Below are 17,870 nucleotides of genomic sequence, written 5' to 3'. Positions count from 1 at the left end.
AGAAAGCTAGTTTCCCTATTGGGAAACAGGAAATGTTTGCCCTCAAACCTATATGGTTGTGTCGGTGGTCCTATTTTATTCTGTCCTGCTGAGTCCAACTGATTCAACTCCAAGTGTCCAAGTTGAACCAAATTTACCCCGTCTACCTTTCTCCGCTTCCAACCACAGGGAATATTTTGCATAGGGTCATTCATTTCTGAGGCAAATCTAAATGCACACACACACACACACACACACACACACACACACACACACACACACACACACACACACACACACACACACACACACACACACACACACACACACACACACACACACACACACACACACACACACACACACACACACACACACCTGTGCACCAGATTGCCTAACCTTCACATTCCTGATTTTGGACAGTCTGGAATCCACTGCCTTCGAATGCAAATATGACCTCAGGTACCATGAACCAAAGAAAAAAACATGTCAGGCTAGACTGCTTGATAAACATGTGAACACACATACGTTTCAATAAAAACACAACACACTGAGGCAAAGTTAAGTCATAAAACTATATTTATAAATAAAAAGACTTTTTTTTCTTGGTAAAAGAGTAGTGTGAAAGACATGTTAAGAAATAATTTCCCCCCACTATACATTATCACAACACAGAGTCTGAAAATGCTCTGGTTAACACATGAAAATGCAGCAGTGTAGTGTAAAAATGACTCTCGAAGCTGGATGCTCATGATTAGCGTTGAAAAATTTAACTAGTTGTGACCAACTACGTATATAATAAAACAAATGCATTCTTACAGTTAGAAGGACTGCGATTCTCTTTCACTACATACAAACTTTTCCATTTATTTCTCTCTTAAGTCAAGCAAAACATTTAAAAAGTCTGAATAAGGTAAACAGTTAGTGTTCATTTGAGGGTTTCTTTTCTTTTCTTTTCTTGTTAGAGGTCAGTGAATTGGAAGAACGGAAGGAGGGGAAGAGGCTTCTTTCTTTTCGGGTTTGAAGCGAACGGGGGTGGGGCAGGACAGAGAATGGGAGATGAGAAAGGCAGAGAGGAGGGAAGAGTGAAGAGAAGAACAAATGAAAAACATCCATGTAGGAAAGCGCTGAGTCATCATCCCCAGCTGTCCGTTTCCACTGCCTGCCTCCCTCCCTCCCCAGCCATTTGTCCTCACGCAAACTCTTCCCCACTGAGGGGCAGAAGCGAGGCGCTTTGGTTCCATCTTAAGCGAGGGGGGTGGGATTTCTTCACTGAAGAAAAAGTATGGCCACTACTACTATGAAGAAAAGCACAAGAGAAAAGGAACTTTTTTTTCTCTCAGGACACACAACACGGTTGTTTCCATGTCTGCTTTTAGGAGAGTGGAATCAAGGGCCTTGGGTTACAGCTTTTTTTTTGCAATCTTCCCTCCCTCCCTCCTGTCAAATCATGCTGTCTGCCCAATCTGCTACTTATAAAAAAAAAATCAGCCTACAACCTGCGTTACATCACGTCGACAAAGAATTCGCCGGCGTTGCCCACCGCCATGCGCAGAGACTGGCGTGAGCCTGTGAGCTCAGGGGGCACGGTGACGAGCTCTCTGCCCGGTGGGGCGCCCGGTGCAGCTGTAGACAGATGTGGGGTCTGGGGGGGTAGGCCGGGGGGGCCGTAGACCAGGCCAGGACTGTAGGCTATGGAGTGGGAGTTGGCACTGCGGTGGCTGACGGAGCTACGGATACTCCGCTCACTAGGGGGAGCCACAGAGCGCTCGCTTGGAGCTCGGTGGCTCCTGATCTCAGTCTCACTGCCGCTGCCCCCAGACTTCCGGCCCTCGTTCTTGCTGCAGTTGGAGCCACTGCTTCCTGTGGACGGCAGAGGAGACAAAAGAGTATTACCACCAATGTGTAATAATATACAAACATGTTACATTTTTTTAAATGAACATGACCGAGTGACATGACCCACTCGCTCCCATCTGGGTGCCAGTTACCGTAAGTGACGCATACAGTGCTGACCCAGTTTGTGGGAGATGCATGACTAATGCAGACACGGTCATTGAGCATTCACTGCCTCTCACAGGCCAAACTGCTTAACCATTACTGAAGGCAATTACCTGGTTTTCATTTTATAACCACAAACAGCCTGCTTGCTTTAAAACCATAACAGTTTCTACTCTCAAAAGGAAAATTACGATATTTTGACATGCACGATTGTTGGTAATAAACCTGCAGACACATAAAGATACATTTTATCCCTCTGAACCTCCCAGATCAGTCGGTCTGCGACTACCTTCGCATCAACTCTGGGGGCTAGGGATGAATTCAACAAAATAACTCAAATACACAGAACTACTCCAAAAACGTATGAGGTGTCTCGTAACCTGATAACACTATTCAACAATACACTCAATTGTAGCGTGCAACCACAAAATGAGGACAGGACATCTGAGATGTTTTGCACAGTCAGTGGGCACAGCTGTTGTTGATCTGTAAATAACTCCACTGCGTAAGCAAACAGCTCATAAAACCACAATGTCTGGTTGTTCTATTACTGCATGCTAAATAAACAAGACTTTTAAATAAGGCAGCTTCGGAGCCGTTGGTAGGAATATTTTTCACACTTCACAGAGCTACGCCGTTTCCCCCAAGCCTCTGAGGAAAGGTTATTTAAACATGCACTGGACAGAAATATTTGAGTCTACAAAGTTTATGTTGATATTTTCATCTGGCTTTGGGTTAGAGGGCAAACAAGATGTGGAACACAGCAAAACAGTATTATTTCTTAAATCCCTCTGTGAGAAGGTCATGAGAAATGCAGCTGCAGATAAGTGTGAATTCATGTCAGTTACAATGATTGCAAAAACCTTTTACTGATTCTGTGTTGCCTAAATGAAGGTTAGCATACTGTTAGCATACTGTTTGCAGCATACAGAGGGATAAAGGCGAAGAGGAATCTGTTTCAATGGACATTTTGATACTTTTTCACCGTGAGAACTTATCATCACCAAATCTGTTGTTACTGACATGAATTCTAGCTCACTACAGCTGATGTTCTTTGTGAAGGAGCACCTATACATTTTACACATACGAGTTGAGAGTATAATATTCAAACGATTTTTATATGGAATATTACAATATAAATGTGGCATTTGTTTTCCCACCTACTCGCCATCCTGATCAAAAGAGTATTTACTGTATGTATACATCATACACCCAGCTGTTTATTCTGCACATAATGTCTTACTATTAGCATTACTTGTTCTTGTACTCACACTCGCATTATACATTTTACTCTTATACCTGCACTGCCCTGTGTAAACTCTTGCAATTCCAGTTAAGATGCAAATGACATAAAAATATATTCTAGTCTGATGTGGTTGTGACTGCACTCACCGCTGTGCGGGCTGCCCGCACTGCCCTGGCCTGGCCCCCCATGGTGTGGCTGTGGCAGGTCGTATGGGTGTGGGATGGGGAACTGGTAGGGCAGGGTCATGGGCCAGGGAGCCGCACCGGGGTGAGGCAGAGGGGGGACGGTGTCCTGATCTGAGGCCCCCCCACTGGAACCATCATGGTCATGGAGAGACAGGTGGGTCATGTCTGAGGTAGATAGAAAAAACATTAAAAATTATTTAGACTTCCACAATGCCAACACTTGAAGGAAACTTTGGATGTGTTAAAAGCTGCACTACGTAACTTTTGGTGTGTCAGAGAAGTTAAACATTTTTCAAGGTATATTCTCATAAGTGAATAAACAAACTTTCCACACAGGAACATTGGATCCCTGGAACATTGTTTGAAGTTAGCAAGCCACCTTAAAAGTTACTGTTTCACTGTTTTTGTTTAAAGCAGCATGCCCCCCAGTTCAGTCTACAAACATATTATAGTCTTACATTTGGTTCCAGGTGTCTCAAAATAATTTTGTTTTGATTTACGATTATATAATTATTCAATACCAAGAATTCCATGTAGATCAAATATGTTTTGTACACCAGCTGAAGGCTCTGGAATTGTAAAACAAATCCCCCTCCCCTGAAACCGTCTAGTGCTTCAAGTTTGTCCTTCTTTACTCTCCAGCAGCTGACTATAGATACTACAGGAAGCACAGAAATAACTAAAACCATAACACATTGGGGACAACTCGGTTTTTTCAAAGCAGAGCTGGGCAAACCAAAGTGTGCACTTACTGCCACAGAGGTCTCCAAAGATATAGTAACACTGCTCAGAGAAGGTGATCTTGTTGACGGTGTGTCGGATGTAGCCGGCCTTCAGCAGGTTGCTGGAGTATTTACGAGCTTCTCTGCGATCTGAGAATCCTTCCACGTGATGGAAGAGCCAGTCCACCACATCGGAACCTGAGGACACACAGACCAACATACAGTTTAGGTCCTGGACATGTTTGTGACTAATTCAGTATATACAATAATAGGCATGTGCCAGTATCTGCCTGAACACAATCTTTATATATTTTATTAAAGCGACTCTTACCTTTGGTGCATTTTTACACTTTTTTTGGATTAGGTTAAAATGGTATTAATAAGGTAATTACACTCTAAAATATAAGACAGACCCACCAGGAGTAAAAACAAACAATGATTTCAATCTCATAATATTATGAAAAATATATATAAAATTCAACCGAACGATTTGATTGGCCGACAGACCTGTCTGTTTGCGGTCTGCTTCTGTATTGCGCATTCTCAACTAGAGGGTTTGTTTTGATTCCACGGCAGACAGTAGCGAGTAGCGACCATTGTAGAAAAGGCCCCAACATTCATAAGTTACAGTGTTGTTTAAAGTACATGTGTTTTGTAAGTTAAAGTACATGTGTTTTGTTCAGTGTGGATAGCAGTCAGTTAGGGCCGTGACGTCAGTCGGACAGAGAGCCTGTTTAGTGTCCGTTCTCTTCTCCCTCGGTCAGATGTGTGAGCGTTGCCGCAGTAAGCGATCATTCCACATGGAAACGTGTTTATCTGAGTTTAAATGTGAATCACCCGTGTGTGAGTATGTACATGCAGTCCCAATCGCTGTTATAATATAGTTTGCATGCGATTCGCGGGTCGCAACAGCTGTTGTAACGTCTCCTCACGAGCGGAGTTTAAACCTTTGTTCTTTTCCCGCGATCTATATGCGACTGTGCCTGTGAAAGAAGGAAAATAAAGAGCGGATAAAACCCTACTCCTCCTCTCCTAGTCTCATGCTTATAGTCTGACGCCTTTGGCCATAAGTGGTATTCTGGCCGACACCTCTGAAGTGAAACCAGTGATACAAGCACGGAACGAGGGTGTGGGGGCATTGGAGGGAGGCGGGATGGTATGATAGTGCTGTAATTCTCAATTGCACGATGGGTGTGAGTCCCTTTAAGAAACTTGTATGATAACAATAATTTAAAATTTCTTAACAATTGAAATAAAAAGCAGTCCTTTAAGCAGCTCAACAAGGTTTTGAGAGACATGCTCACTCTATACACATTTCTCTTCTAGTAAAAGTGGTTGTGATGCAGTTATATTCCTAACATTATTAAACGTAGGTTAACATCCTGTGTGTTCTAGTGCTTTAGAACGGTATGACAGATTTAAAAGCGGTATTTAAGCCTTGAATCTTTTCCTATTGTGGTAAACCTTTTAAAAAACGAATATCGTCCCATGCCTGTACAATAAAATCCTATATTATTTGGAATATTTGAATCAGCTTTATTTATGTGACATTTACTTCTCCACAAACAATTCATTATTCTGAGTTGATACAAGAGGGTTCAAGTCATCGCTGCAGCAACCAGCACTGAAACACTGACAGTCATGTACAAGCTGAAGTGAGGAAGTAAAGACCAGCAGAGATGTGTTTTGCATATTGAGCGAAGGCAGTAATAAATGCTGGCCCGTGCCGCCTTGCTTTGACTGACTCACCGATAAAGGCGTTAGCGATGGTTATCTTGAGCCACATCCTGTCCCGAACCTCCAGACCGGACTCTGAGCAGGCCATGGCCTTAGCGACGGTTGCCATGTCGCTGTGGATGGAGAGGTGGAAGTCATCGAATCCTGGGAAAGATCAGAAGATACACACAACAGAATGAACCTACGGAAGCTGAACCAGCAATCGCTGCTGATCCGTGTCAAATCGGTCTGAGAATTGAATTCTTTAACTCCACTGAACACATTTTGTGACACACATTTCTGTTTTGTTTCCTACAAAAGCACAGCTAAGTGTGGTTGCCATAACTCCAAAAGTGTTGGTCTGTTTTGGTACTTGCCCGAAATAATATTTGGTTTCCTGTGGTCTGGCCTGTAATTTGACCCCTGTTCTTGATCCTGAATCAGATTAGACTACAACTGAGCCGGCCTTGACAACAGCCTTACTAAATTACTGATCGTGACAAATACATTTCCTATAACACTTATCATTGCATACCATCTCATCAAGGATCATTGCATTCCATAAACAGATGTTTTCATAAAGTCTCTCAACCTGTTAACCCCACGTTAAGTGTTTGCCTTCATTTACCAGAATGCCCTGTGAAATTCCCAATGAAATAGATGTAAATATTTTCCTTTGAGAGTAATGTAACATGTTTGTGACAGTTGGTGATTGTTATACACTGGTGTGAAATAGTGTAGAAAGGTGCCATTGCTCCGATTACGAGGTCTAGATTAAACTCTTTAGAGGGACATTTTAGATTGCAGACACTTTTCCTCCATTGAATTTCACTGAAGCAGCATTTTGAAATAACCCCTGGCAACAATACTCAAAATGTACCAATAAAACCAGAAATTGTCACCAGAAATGCAACATGTAGCGGTATTAGACACCCCCTTTAAATGATTCTTTCCAGGTTATTTAATGTATCTCATGTAAAATGTATGCTCTGTTTGAAAGGGGAAATCCCCCCCAAAAATTTAAATCATATCAATTTGTTCATGAAAGCGTGTCAAGGTTGTTTCTCCAGAAAGAAAAGAAAAACATTACCGGCCTTCCACAGATTACAGGGAGGATGAAAGTTGTGAGTTATGACTTAGTTTTGACAAGGGTTACTGAGCAGATAAGGCCGAAGACGGTAAAAAGCTGGAACGGAGAGCAGTCGCAGGAATGCAGGGAGAGGGGCAGGGCCGCACTTACAGAGAAACATACTGATATGACTGCATTTTTGGAGGTTAGAGGGGAAGGGGCTCCAAAAAGAGACTGATGTTCAAAAAAAAGTGAAGTCCTGAAAAATCAACTATTAAGAATGAGCTTTATGCCTCTTATCATATTGGTGTGACATACCGAATGTATACCGTAATTTTCGGACTATAAGCCGCGACTTTTTCCCCATTTTTCGACCCTGTAATTACACAGCACATGTTCAGTAGCTACTAGGGATGGGCATTAGTAATCGAGTACTCAAGTACTCCTCGTTTCAAATGAACTCGATTGGTGGATGAGGAATTTTTTTTTAAGTGTCTGTAGCCTTTAGGCTGGCGGGCCGCCCCTATTTTAAAATGTTATATATACGTGTACAAAACGGATAAAATAAAGTTTAACAAAATTAAATATTTTGATGCAAGTGCAATAAACTGAGCGTTGTGTCAAACATCAACTGCAAATAACTGCCACCTCCGTGCCACCGCAGCGCAGCCAGTGTTCTCCACAGCACCGGAGCTGAACACGGTCTCTCCTTTCTTCTCCAGAACATTTTCAGGAATATAAATGTCCAATTATTTCAAAGCAGATGATAAAGTTACGTTTATAAAAAGGGGAGATGACACCTGTTACTCTCAGTTAGTAATGAGTAGACTCCAGGTGAGCATGCAAGGTGCTCTCCGCTTGGAAAGAAAAGAAGAAGCAAGGCTTACTTCAGGCACATTCACTCCGAGCTAACAACAGTTAAGAAGCCTTCAATAGGGAATATGGGGATAAGATTAAAAAACCGACCGGTGTAACGTTCCGTTAATGAGGAATTAGTCACGGTAATTAATCACAGACACGGAGTGAGCATTACGCGGTTGGATATAGGCCTACAACTATCTGCTTTGGTGAGTTATTTATATGTATTTAAATTGTAGGACAATCATTTTATATTATCTGCTGCCCTTCTTATTTTAAATGGTGACTTAGGCTATTTTTTTTTTGTTACAACTACAGCCCATGCTTTTTTTCTCCCCATCGCAGACCTACTCGATCGGTTTAAATTGTGGCCCGTCTATTTAATTGCTTTCAGTGAGGAAAATGTGTTTTAAACTTGTGGAAAAAAATCCTTAATATCATATGGCAACTGTGACTGTTTGACATAAGCATTGAGCGCTTTATTGCGGTCAACCGTTGTTCTGTAGACAGATGCGTTGTGTTCTAAAAATAGAAAAAAGTTTAACGAGGAATCGATTGATCCTTGAGGAATGCAAGCGATCACACGAGTAGCGAAAACACTCGTGCCCATCCCTAGTAGCTACTATTGCACTAGATGGTAACACTTGAATACGTTATGCAAATATGATAAATGGGAGCTTCCTCAAGCAGCCATCTCTTTCCCGACAATCCCCTCTGTGCACGAACTCTTACATATGGTAATTAAAGTCCAGTGCGACTTATAGTGTGGAAACTACGGTAATTTAATTGCTTTTTCTGAATAGGTTATCAAAAAACCAGCAGAAAAACATAGTGTATACTGTAAAAAGTACACAGCAGGAGGAAGCATGTAATCAGAGTCAAAAGGAACGTGAATGGAAAACTGTGGCCAAGAGTTAAAGGTGGAGTCAGCGATTTTGGACAACGTGTGATGTCAAAATTATTGTCAAAATCAGTGAATATCTCCTCAAAATCTGCTACCTGTCCATAATGTGTGTGTGCGCTGAAACAAAATAAAAATAAGTTGTGTAATACACAGCCTAGGCTCTGTAAACTGGTATGTAAACTAAGGCGGCTTTTGTATTTTGTGGGGTTGACTTACGCTCGGTCTCTGGGATTGAGCTGCTGATGGAGGAGCTGGTGGAGGTGATGGTGCTCATGGAGGGGCTCATGCCGTACGCTGGGTAAACCCCGGTCATAGCCGCCGTGTGGGACACCCAGGCAGCAGGGTCGATGGGTCGGATCGGCTCGCCTGTTGAATTTAATGGAGGGTACACCGGTTAAAGCCTGTTATATAAGCCCCTTCTTCCTGGCTCCATAACCCAAAATGGATGGCTGTGTGTGTATTTGAAGGCGTTTGTTATATTGAAATGAAGAAAAAACTAAGACAGGCCAAACACTCACTCCTGGGCAGAGCAAAGCAGCTCCGAGGGTTGGGGTCCCAGCACTTGGCCACAGTCAGAGTAATGGGGCTGGGTAATGGACATGGAGACAAAACAACAGTCAAATTTACAAGAATTTAGCTATTTTCTTATCGTTTTGCAGCTGTAGAGGATTATTTCTATTTAGCGCTGTTAAAGCTATATGCTTATGTGTGTGACTGTGTGTCGTCTCGCTACTCACCCTGGCTTGTGCACTATGTCCCTCAGTACTCGAACTGCGTCGTCATTGCTCATGTTCTCAAAGTTGATGTCGTTAACCTACAGGAGATCAAAATGAAAAACAATATATATTTGCACAGAAACCACAATACATTATTTTGAAAAGGAAGGATTGTTATATATTCTACTTGAACAAGGTATGAAACCTTCACAGAGACAGAGTCAGAACTTTTCCAATTATTCCCACAACACTAAGGAATAGACCACTTTAATTTCTTGAATTGTCCGACACACAGACACACACCTGCAGCAGCATGTCCCCAGGCTCAATGCGTCCATCGGCAGCCACAGCTCCTCCCTTCATGATGGAGCCGATGTAGATTCCTCCGTCTCCCCTCTCGTTACTCTGACCCACTATACTGATGCCCAAGAAGTTGTACTTCTCTGTGTAGAGCAGAGGAACAGACAGAGTGTATTTAACAGTGATGTGAAGAAACAATAAAGTGACTAAAGACAGAAACCATGATCACTGGCCTGCATCCATATGGTACTAATTGGTTACATCTGCATTGTATTCCCGTCTTATGAAAGAGATTCTTTGGAACGCGGTTCTGAGTGTGACTGTATGTGGAGCCTTTATTCAGACAAAAAGCAGACTCCACAAACAGATCTGAATGCCTCCTGTGAGCAACTAGAGTAAGTGAAGCTTAACTTACCCATGTTGAGAGTGACCGTGATGATGTTCAGAGACATGGTGGAGTCTGTGATGCTGCTGAACGATGAAGACTGGGGGGGAAGAAATTAGGAAAAATTGGGAGGTCAAAGTATGAGAAATAATAAATCTTAAAACCTAATTCTAAGAAAAAAGTTTGGGGCTGACGTGCAGTCCTGTGCAACCGAGCGTGTGCAGTCTCACCCTGTCAATATTGGAGGCCTTAGGTTTCCGTCGGCGACGGCGGTGTCGTCTCATTAGACGAGAGGAGCTTTGCTCAGTGGAGCTGCTAAATCTGAAATGGACAAAAGACGACATTTTGTTTTAGAAACTATACACATTTGGAAAGGCTGTAATGTAAGAGCCAATGACCAAATATGTATCATGAAGTTCATATTTACTTGACTGAAGAAATTATTCTATGAATTAAGCTTAAAATCCATGACAGATCATAATGTGCATATATAATAACCAAACAGATACCGACTCTACATTCCCAATGTAACTTGTGGAAACCTCAAAATAAAGCCTAACTACATAATAAGAGGCGCTTAAAACACTCTTCCATAATTAAAGTGATGCTTGCCAGGAGTCAGCTTTAACTGTTTCTAAAACTGGATCCAACCCACTTCATTTAGGTTCTGACCAGAATCAGCTGACACCAATATCCACAAGTTTTTTTTTTTATCTTTTTGTGGTGGAGAGAAACTCATATACTGATACTTTCATCTAGATCTATCAGAGCAGCATCAACAGAAACTCCTGGCAGATGCCTCAATACAGCGCAGTCTCTAAAGTGTTTTGCAGACATTTCTACAATTCTTGGAGAACTCGGTGTGTGTGTGGGGGGGGGGGGAGGGGGAGGGGATTTAACCGCAAAAACCACTAGACAATTAGATTTATCTTATCTCTGCCAAAAGCCATGGAGTTTAGTTCATGCTGCATTCCTCCAAACCAAATGCCTTTCTCTCTCTCTCATGAGCAACAGTCTGACCAGCCACACAGCAGCACATCTGACCTGCTGGTAGCGTCGTCATCCTCTGAATCAAAGCAGGAGGTGGACTCCAGCTCGCTGCTCATGAAGGAGGAACAGCTGTCGTACTCTGGGCCGCCACGTCCCATGGCCCGCGACGAGAAACCGTTCTGCCTTCCACCTGCAGCGGGACAGCGGTACGGTCAAGATATCACACATGAATACACCAAGAGGCAGATGCAAGTGTTGGGAGTTGAAAAAAAATAAAAGCTAAGATTAATTTGTTAATAAAATGCACAAATTAGAGATTACAGAGTTTCCAGCGCGGACATTAATGTGAACTTTTATTTTACTGTACAACAACATATTAGATAAAGAAAAAATAGGACTTTTAATTCATTTATTTTATTTTTATGCTTTATTGGACAGTTTTGGAGAGACAGGGGTGACATGCAGAGAACGACCACAGGCCGGATTTGAACTTGTGGTCTGCTGCTTCCGAGTACTGTACCTCTATGGACGGAAGCTGTCAACCACGAGTGCCCCCTGATTTATAATTAGTATTAAGGTTTAGTAAATACTCGTCTAACCTTGTAACAAAAAAAAACTTCCTTCAAAGCATGCTTGATCCTTTTTGATCAGTATGTAATGAACACATTATGATGAATACATTGATTGACCCTTTACACAAGCCTTAAGGGCTTAGATTCATAGGATTTGTTATGGCAGCAGGATGGAGATGTGCCTCTATGAAGTCACATTAATAGGGTCAGCTTTTAATTTGGGGCATTTAGGGCAACAACTATTTGTTTGAGACAACACTCCACCCAACAAATAAATGCCAATATTGAGCTAAATATGACACATACAGCACCATGAGTGACATGATAACACTACAGTATGTAGCAGGCATCTTGCTGACCTTGGTCATTAGTGTGTTTCCGTCGCGGCGGCCTCTCCCTCTCTCTCCTTTGCGACACTATGGAGCCGGTCTCTGTGTTGTTGTCCAAACTGTCCCGGCCGCTCGCTGCTTTCCCACTTCAGACACAAGACGGAAAGACAGGCGCCAGAGTTAGTGTTGACAACAGAATTAGACTGCATCGCTATCAAGGCAGTTGAGTTTGTTTAAGAGCCGCTTAAACATGTGTTTCCTTTCAATGCTTCATGTAATCACATTACAACGGTGTCGAGTATTTAGTCTTCTCTGGCTCAGTGTAGGTAAGGTACTCAAATTGCCATCTTTGTGTTGGTTGACTTATTTTTTTCCAATCCTGTCATCTGCCTTCTCAAAACTTTTAAACTATATTGAATAACTAAAAGACTGGCAACACTGGAAGTAGGAAAAACATCACAACAAATCAGTGTTCTACACAAGTAAATCAGTCTAATTTCCAAAAAAATATAAATGGGTAAAAGAAAGAAAATATGTGTTTACTCTTCTTTGGCTTGTCCCACAGTGTCATACCTGTTTTCATTCAATTTACCGTTTTACCGCGGTCATTATGGAAAAACAGAAGGACTCATTCAAGACACACGGACAAAGTATGCATTTCATCTTGCTCTTTCACTCGCATAACGTCGCACATTATACACAAAATGTTTCTCTATTGCAAATCCATAACGAAATAGACTTTTCTGAATGTACTGACTGATAGGAAGGTGGCCTCGAGTCTCCGATGCCCCCGGTCCTCTCCAAAGGCGGTGCGGCCTCCAAACTATCGGCCACTGAGCCTGTGTCTGTGTGGGCCCCGTCTCCTGACACCAACTGTCAACAGACAAGAGAATCAGGTCAGTCAGAGGCATGAGACAAGCACTCAAGAGGGAAGAAGAACACACTGAAGAGACACAGAACAAAGTGGGCAGCAGACCCACTTCAGAGCACTACTGTGTTTACAATAGACCACATTCAACAGCTGGATGGAATATCCTGTTTTAACATCACTGTTTAAATCAAAAGGTTTGCCAGTGTTTAGGGAATGTTAAGGATTACGTTGTCTCCTTAAAAGGTGGAGTCAGCAGTTATGGAGAAAAGCTTGTTTTCAAAATCACTTTTTTGCTAAATCAATGAATATCTCCTCAGGATCCACTACCTGCCCATACTGTGTGTTCGCTGAAAAAGAAAAACTGGTGTTAAATACACAGCATAGGCTCTGTAAACTGGTCTGTAAACAGTGGTGGCCCACCGTAACTAGCAAAATGCCAATTTACAGAGCACACACTGTACAGACAGCGGTGGGTAGATGGTCGCAGATTTTGACTCAAAGTATTTTGGATTACAATGACGGAGTATGCCTTTACATGCAAAGGCATTTTTCCCTCTCAAAGATGGGCAAAGCTTTACAAAGGCGGCTGTGGATTCAATGAGTTGGAAAATAAAGAGCGTGTGCCAAGTCTTGTGATTTGTGTACCTGACAGTGTTACCTGTACCTAAGTTACCCCAAGTGTGGGAAAATCTTTTTCGAGCATGACAGTAAATATTAACATTTAACTGTTTAATATTTGCACATTTTTGAGTGTTTTTTTCCCTTGTACCAGCAGCACATTCCAGTGAACATTAGTCTTGCTCACTCATGATCTTTTTTTGTTGTCCCCATTCGAGTTCGGCAGCATCTCTTGGATGTGGTCCACATTTGAGATGAAGCATGTACTTGCATGATTATTCATGCATAAACAAGTTTAAAATGTAACATTAGCCAAGCGTAATTCTGTCTCCACTATTCGAAGACTATACGGTTAGATAAGAGGCTAAAATGTGCATGCTGCTTCCGTCAAATCTTGGTTAATATTTATGAATCTATTTCAAAACCTTTCAACAAGTATACTCTAGCTATTGTGTAAGACTGCAAAAAAATATGGTTCCATAGAAATATCAATGGACAACTACGATAAGTTGTACTTGTTTGGGGTGACAGTGGCAACCTAACTTGATCTGTGAAATCTGTGAGTCAGAAATAGTCAGGGAGACAGAGACAAATAAAGGGAGTGGGTGCCGTGAGAGTTTTGCAAGGAGTAAAAAGTGCCTTATTCACTTACAAAATTGTTTTGATTGAATCAGACCACATAGTGCATCAAGTTAATTAAAGATGCATGTCTTTTTAACCAGTTTTTACCTCTATATGGTAAAAGGTGCAATAAGATAAAGCTGTCAAAATATGCTGAAGAAAAAATCTGTTTGTCGGCTGACCACTAAACACAACAACAGGACAGATGGATGGTGCTGGCCTGTTGTGACGATTGGGATGTGATGACCGTGAGCCAGCCAGGCCCTCGTACCCCCAGAGGAAAATCAATCAGGTCATTGAAACAACAGATGAAGTGTGGGGACAAACAAATGGACGTACTGCACCAGAGATAGCTTTTCATTGTGCATGGAACATTTCAACAACCCCCAAGAGATAACTAATGTACACAGGCACACACACACACACACACACACACACACACAAATGCAATAAAAATGACCACAACAGAGGGTCACATCAGGACAAACCAACTGATTTACACAAACACACCCCTAGTGCTGCTAACACTGTGTTGATGACTCTCAAATTAAAAACCTATAATTATAACCACACTGTGATAAATTAACCGAATGCATCGGCCTTTCACGTGAAGAAACAGAACGCTCATTCTCTCTGGACTTTATTCTTCCCCGCCCTGTGAGATTCAATCTTCTCGTTAGATGACATGCAGTGTGACTTTTTATTATGGGGTTATTTCCCTCCTATCCTGTGATTTCACTTGCTCTTAATCTGATTTCAACGTGGAGAACAGAGGAAGGGAGGCTGTGTGCACCGGCACCAGATGTCTCGCTGTGTAGTGGAGTCAGGAGAATTATTGCTCACAGCCTCTAAATGAGATACTGTATGCATGCAAGTACATGTATGTGTATGTGTTTCGTGTGGTGACTAGCATGTGCGAGGAAGACTCATTTGAAATAACTCAAAAACAATTGCAGCTCCTTTTTCCCCTCCCAAAAAAGTGGCTGCTTAAAAACACAAGAGCATAGAAAAAGAGTGTGTGTTTGCATGCGTCTGTCGCTCCTACGATCATTATGTGATAATGATATTATCACACAGATGCAGAGGGGCCTCTCCCTAGAGACGGAGAGTACCGTTTGTGGGCAAAGGTCAACAGATGGGAATCATTGTTACACATGCATGCAGTTTTCACAACAGCCACACAAATGAACTGAACACACTAGACAACACGCACACAACCAAAACATTTACATTTTTATTTTATTTTTTAAATGCAGTTTGGACCTACCCATGACACCACACGTCCATTACAGCAGGGTAGCCTGGCGTTGTCGTCCGTTATTTCCTCCTTTACCACCCTGTAAAAAGAGAACAAAGCTCTGTTTCAGTAAACCTTTAGCAACACAAAAGCACTCTCAGGGCAATAAAACACGAGGCTGCATTTAGAGAAAAGAGATCAGCCAGGACGAACACTGACAACTGGGACAAGCAACACCGCTTTTTAATAGTGCCAGGCAGCCACAGATATGCAATATTGCCTGAAGGGAATGTGTCAGTGCTGGTTATTGAGCACAATGACAGCAGGTCAACTATCCCAAATGTATTCCCTTAGCCCTTTTTCGGCAAAGATAAAACCGCTCCTTAATGCTTTGTAGGCTGTGGCTGATATCAGAATTCACTAAATGGTAAATATGGCGCCTGTAGGTGAAGGACCGACATATTAAGAGAACCCAATAAAGGATGAGTGCAGCATTTCAACATGTTTCCGCATATTACAACCTATCTGCAGTAGATTAGGAATCAGTGAATTTTGGCTTAACATGCTTTTACAGTTAATGATTGTTCAACACAATCCCAGAATATTAGGAGGGGGTGGAGGGTTCAGTTTCTTAGCACAGACATGGAAAACCAGTGAGAAGAGGGCATCATGTCTGAAATACATTTGTTCAAGTATCAAAGTCTGCTAACTGAAATCACAAATAGACATCTAAGGACTACCTGGTCAAACAAGATTCAACCTGGATGTGTTTTTAAACCAATTCAAACTGTGTGAGCTTTCAGGAAACTTTTTCAAATGTCAAACTATCTTCCAAACTGCTTTCTTTACAACCGTCAAATGGTACCTCCTGAACAACACCTTGTCACACAGTCCAATCCAGAATACTAAACTGGCATGCATTTATTAGCAAGTGCCTCAAAGACGACAAGATTTAGGTGTGCCTTTCAGAGGAGGATTGAGCAGCCATCGTCAGAGACTTTCTTTTGACAGTCTTGGTAAATATGGTGGCCACCCTCTATTCCAGTCTGACAGGTTGCTTGCCTTTACCACAGCTTGGAGTACAGGTCTTAATAGTTTATTTACTGAATATCCCTCCACTCTTCACAACATGAATAGCTCGCTGTGGTGGGTCCTTTCAAAAACATGTCTTTCCCACTTGCAAACATTTTAAGACTTGGTTGCCCCACCCTAGTTTTTCAGTTTATCCAAGAACAACTCTGGGAAACCTGGATCAAATGTTGTAAAAGAAAAATAGAACATTCTTTCCCATTTTAACTCTGTGGAGGGCACTGTCTGGAGGAACTTAAAGTCGACTTCTCCAGCTATGTTTGAACACAAAAGAACATGCTCGTAAAGCTGCCAGAGTGATGAACAGGGCATTCCTCTGTCCAGCATTCCTGGGGCTAATGGACAACAACAGCAGCCGGGCCTTGCTGGACTCCCTGAGACTGTATGGCCCTTTACATTGGGACATTAGCCTGTTAGCAGAAACGCTCCCTACATTAGCCAGCGATTGACAGCAGTAAACCCTAAGCAAATGCTCAGTATAAGCGTTGTCAACTACCCATGTTAACACTCTGCCGAAAAAAATAAGTTAATGTGTCATTCAGGAGTCCAGCCGGTGTTCGTTAAACTGACAAATACCAAACTTGGTCAGAGAAAGTCGACGCACCAGACGTATGCTAGCGACACAAGCAATGTAAACAAACGGGGGTCGGGACGCTGAACAGACCTGCTAACGCTGCGAGCTCGTCGCTAGCAGCTAACAAAGGAGCTGCAATGCACGGAGCTAATGATATACAGCCAGGTAACGATAGAGCCGATGACAAGACAGCTGGGCGAGGTAACAACTAAGTTAACGTCGAAGCAGATGCACTAACGTAGAGAGGGGGAAACGCGTTGTGTTACCCTGCTCCCATGTTAAACACAATAAAGCCCTTTACCCGAAGTCATCGTCCATAGATTTGAAGAAGAATTTGTAATTTGGTTTCTTGAGGACATTTTTGAAGTCTGCCAGAGTGACTTTGTCCGCTGGAACCGACAGCTTCACCAGATACGGCGTCTCCTGGTCGTCGAGGTGGTAGATAATTTTGGTCTCCCCCATCTCGGACTGCGACTGAGGCGAGGCAGGCAGGGTGCATCAAGCCGAGGGCCTGGCAGGCTCCCTCTCGGGCCCCGACTCCCCGTGGCGATGGCGGCGGCTATGCCGAGGTCCTCCCGGCGTTCACTGGCTGACCGACACGCTGCGTAGTCCTGGTTCTCCCTTTCCGAACGCCAGCTCGCTAATGTTGCGCCTGCCTTTCTATTGGAAAAAAGCACCTTGCTCATTCACAAAGCGCCCTAAAAACCGTCCGAAGATTGAACCGCATAAGTTCCCGTTTGTATACAACTTCCCCGGTGCGGCTGGGAGCTTGGGAAAACTGTTTGAAAGGGCAATAAAGATAAACAATCTCAGAAGGGTGCGCTTTCTCTTCTCGATAGCTGCCAAGCTGCTCGGTACTACTTTGTTGCACACGAAACTGCACAAAAT

At 42.7% G+C, this 17,870-nt stretch overlaps 1 protein-coding gene across 1 annotated transcript; it reads right to left on the bottom strand.

Annotated features, from left to right (window-relative positions):
- Positions 1 to 535: 535 nt before the first annotated feature.
- Positions 536 to 17,830, bottom strand: LOC307255107 (segment polarity protein dishevelled homolog DVL-3-like). Its single transcript, XM_080033726.1, has 15 exons — positions 17,284 to 17,830; positions 15,350 to 15,419; positions 12,730 to 12,845; positions 12,003 to 12,118; positions 11,126 to 11,261; positions 10,312 to 10,402; positions 10,112 to 10,181; positions 9,700 to 9,839; positions 9,418 to 9,494; positions 9,199 to 9,266; positions 8,897 to 9,046; positions 5,883 to 6,014; positions 4,164 to 4,331; positions 3,373 to 3,576; positions 536 to 1,842 (listed from the first exon to the last, which is right to left on the bottom strand). The coding sequence occupies exons 1-15, from the start codon at positions 17,442 to 17,444 to the stop codon at positions 1,484 to 1,486; spliced, it is 2,058 nt and encodes a 685-aa protein (XP_079889852.1). The 5' UTR covers positions 17,445 to 17,830; the 3' UTR covers positions 536 to 1,483.
- Positions 17,831 to 17,870: the final 40 nt, after the last annotated feature.

Source organism: Ammodytes marinus (assembly GCF_949987685.1).
Source record: "Ammodytes marinus genome assembly, chromosome: 9".
Taxonomy (NCBI): domain Eukaryota; kingdom Metazoa; phylum Chordata; class Actinopteri; order Uranoscopiformes; family Ammodytidae; genus Ammodytes; species Ammodytes marinus.
This window is presented reverse-complemented; position numbering and strand designations above follow the sequence as displayed.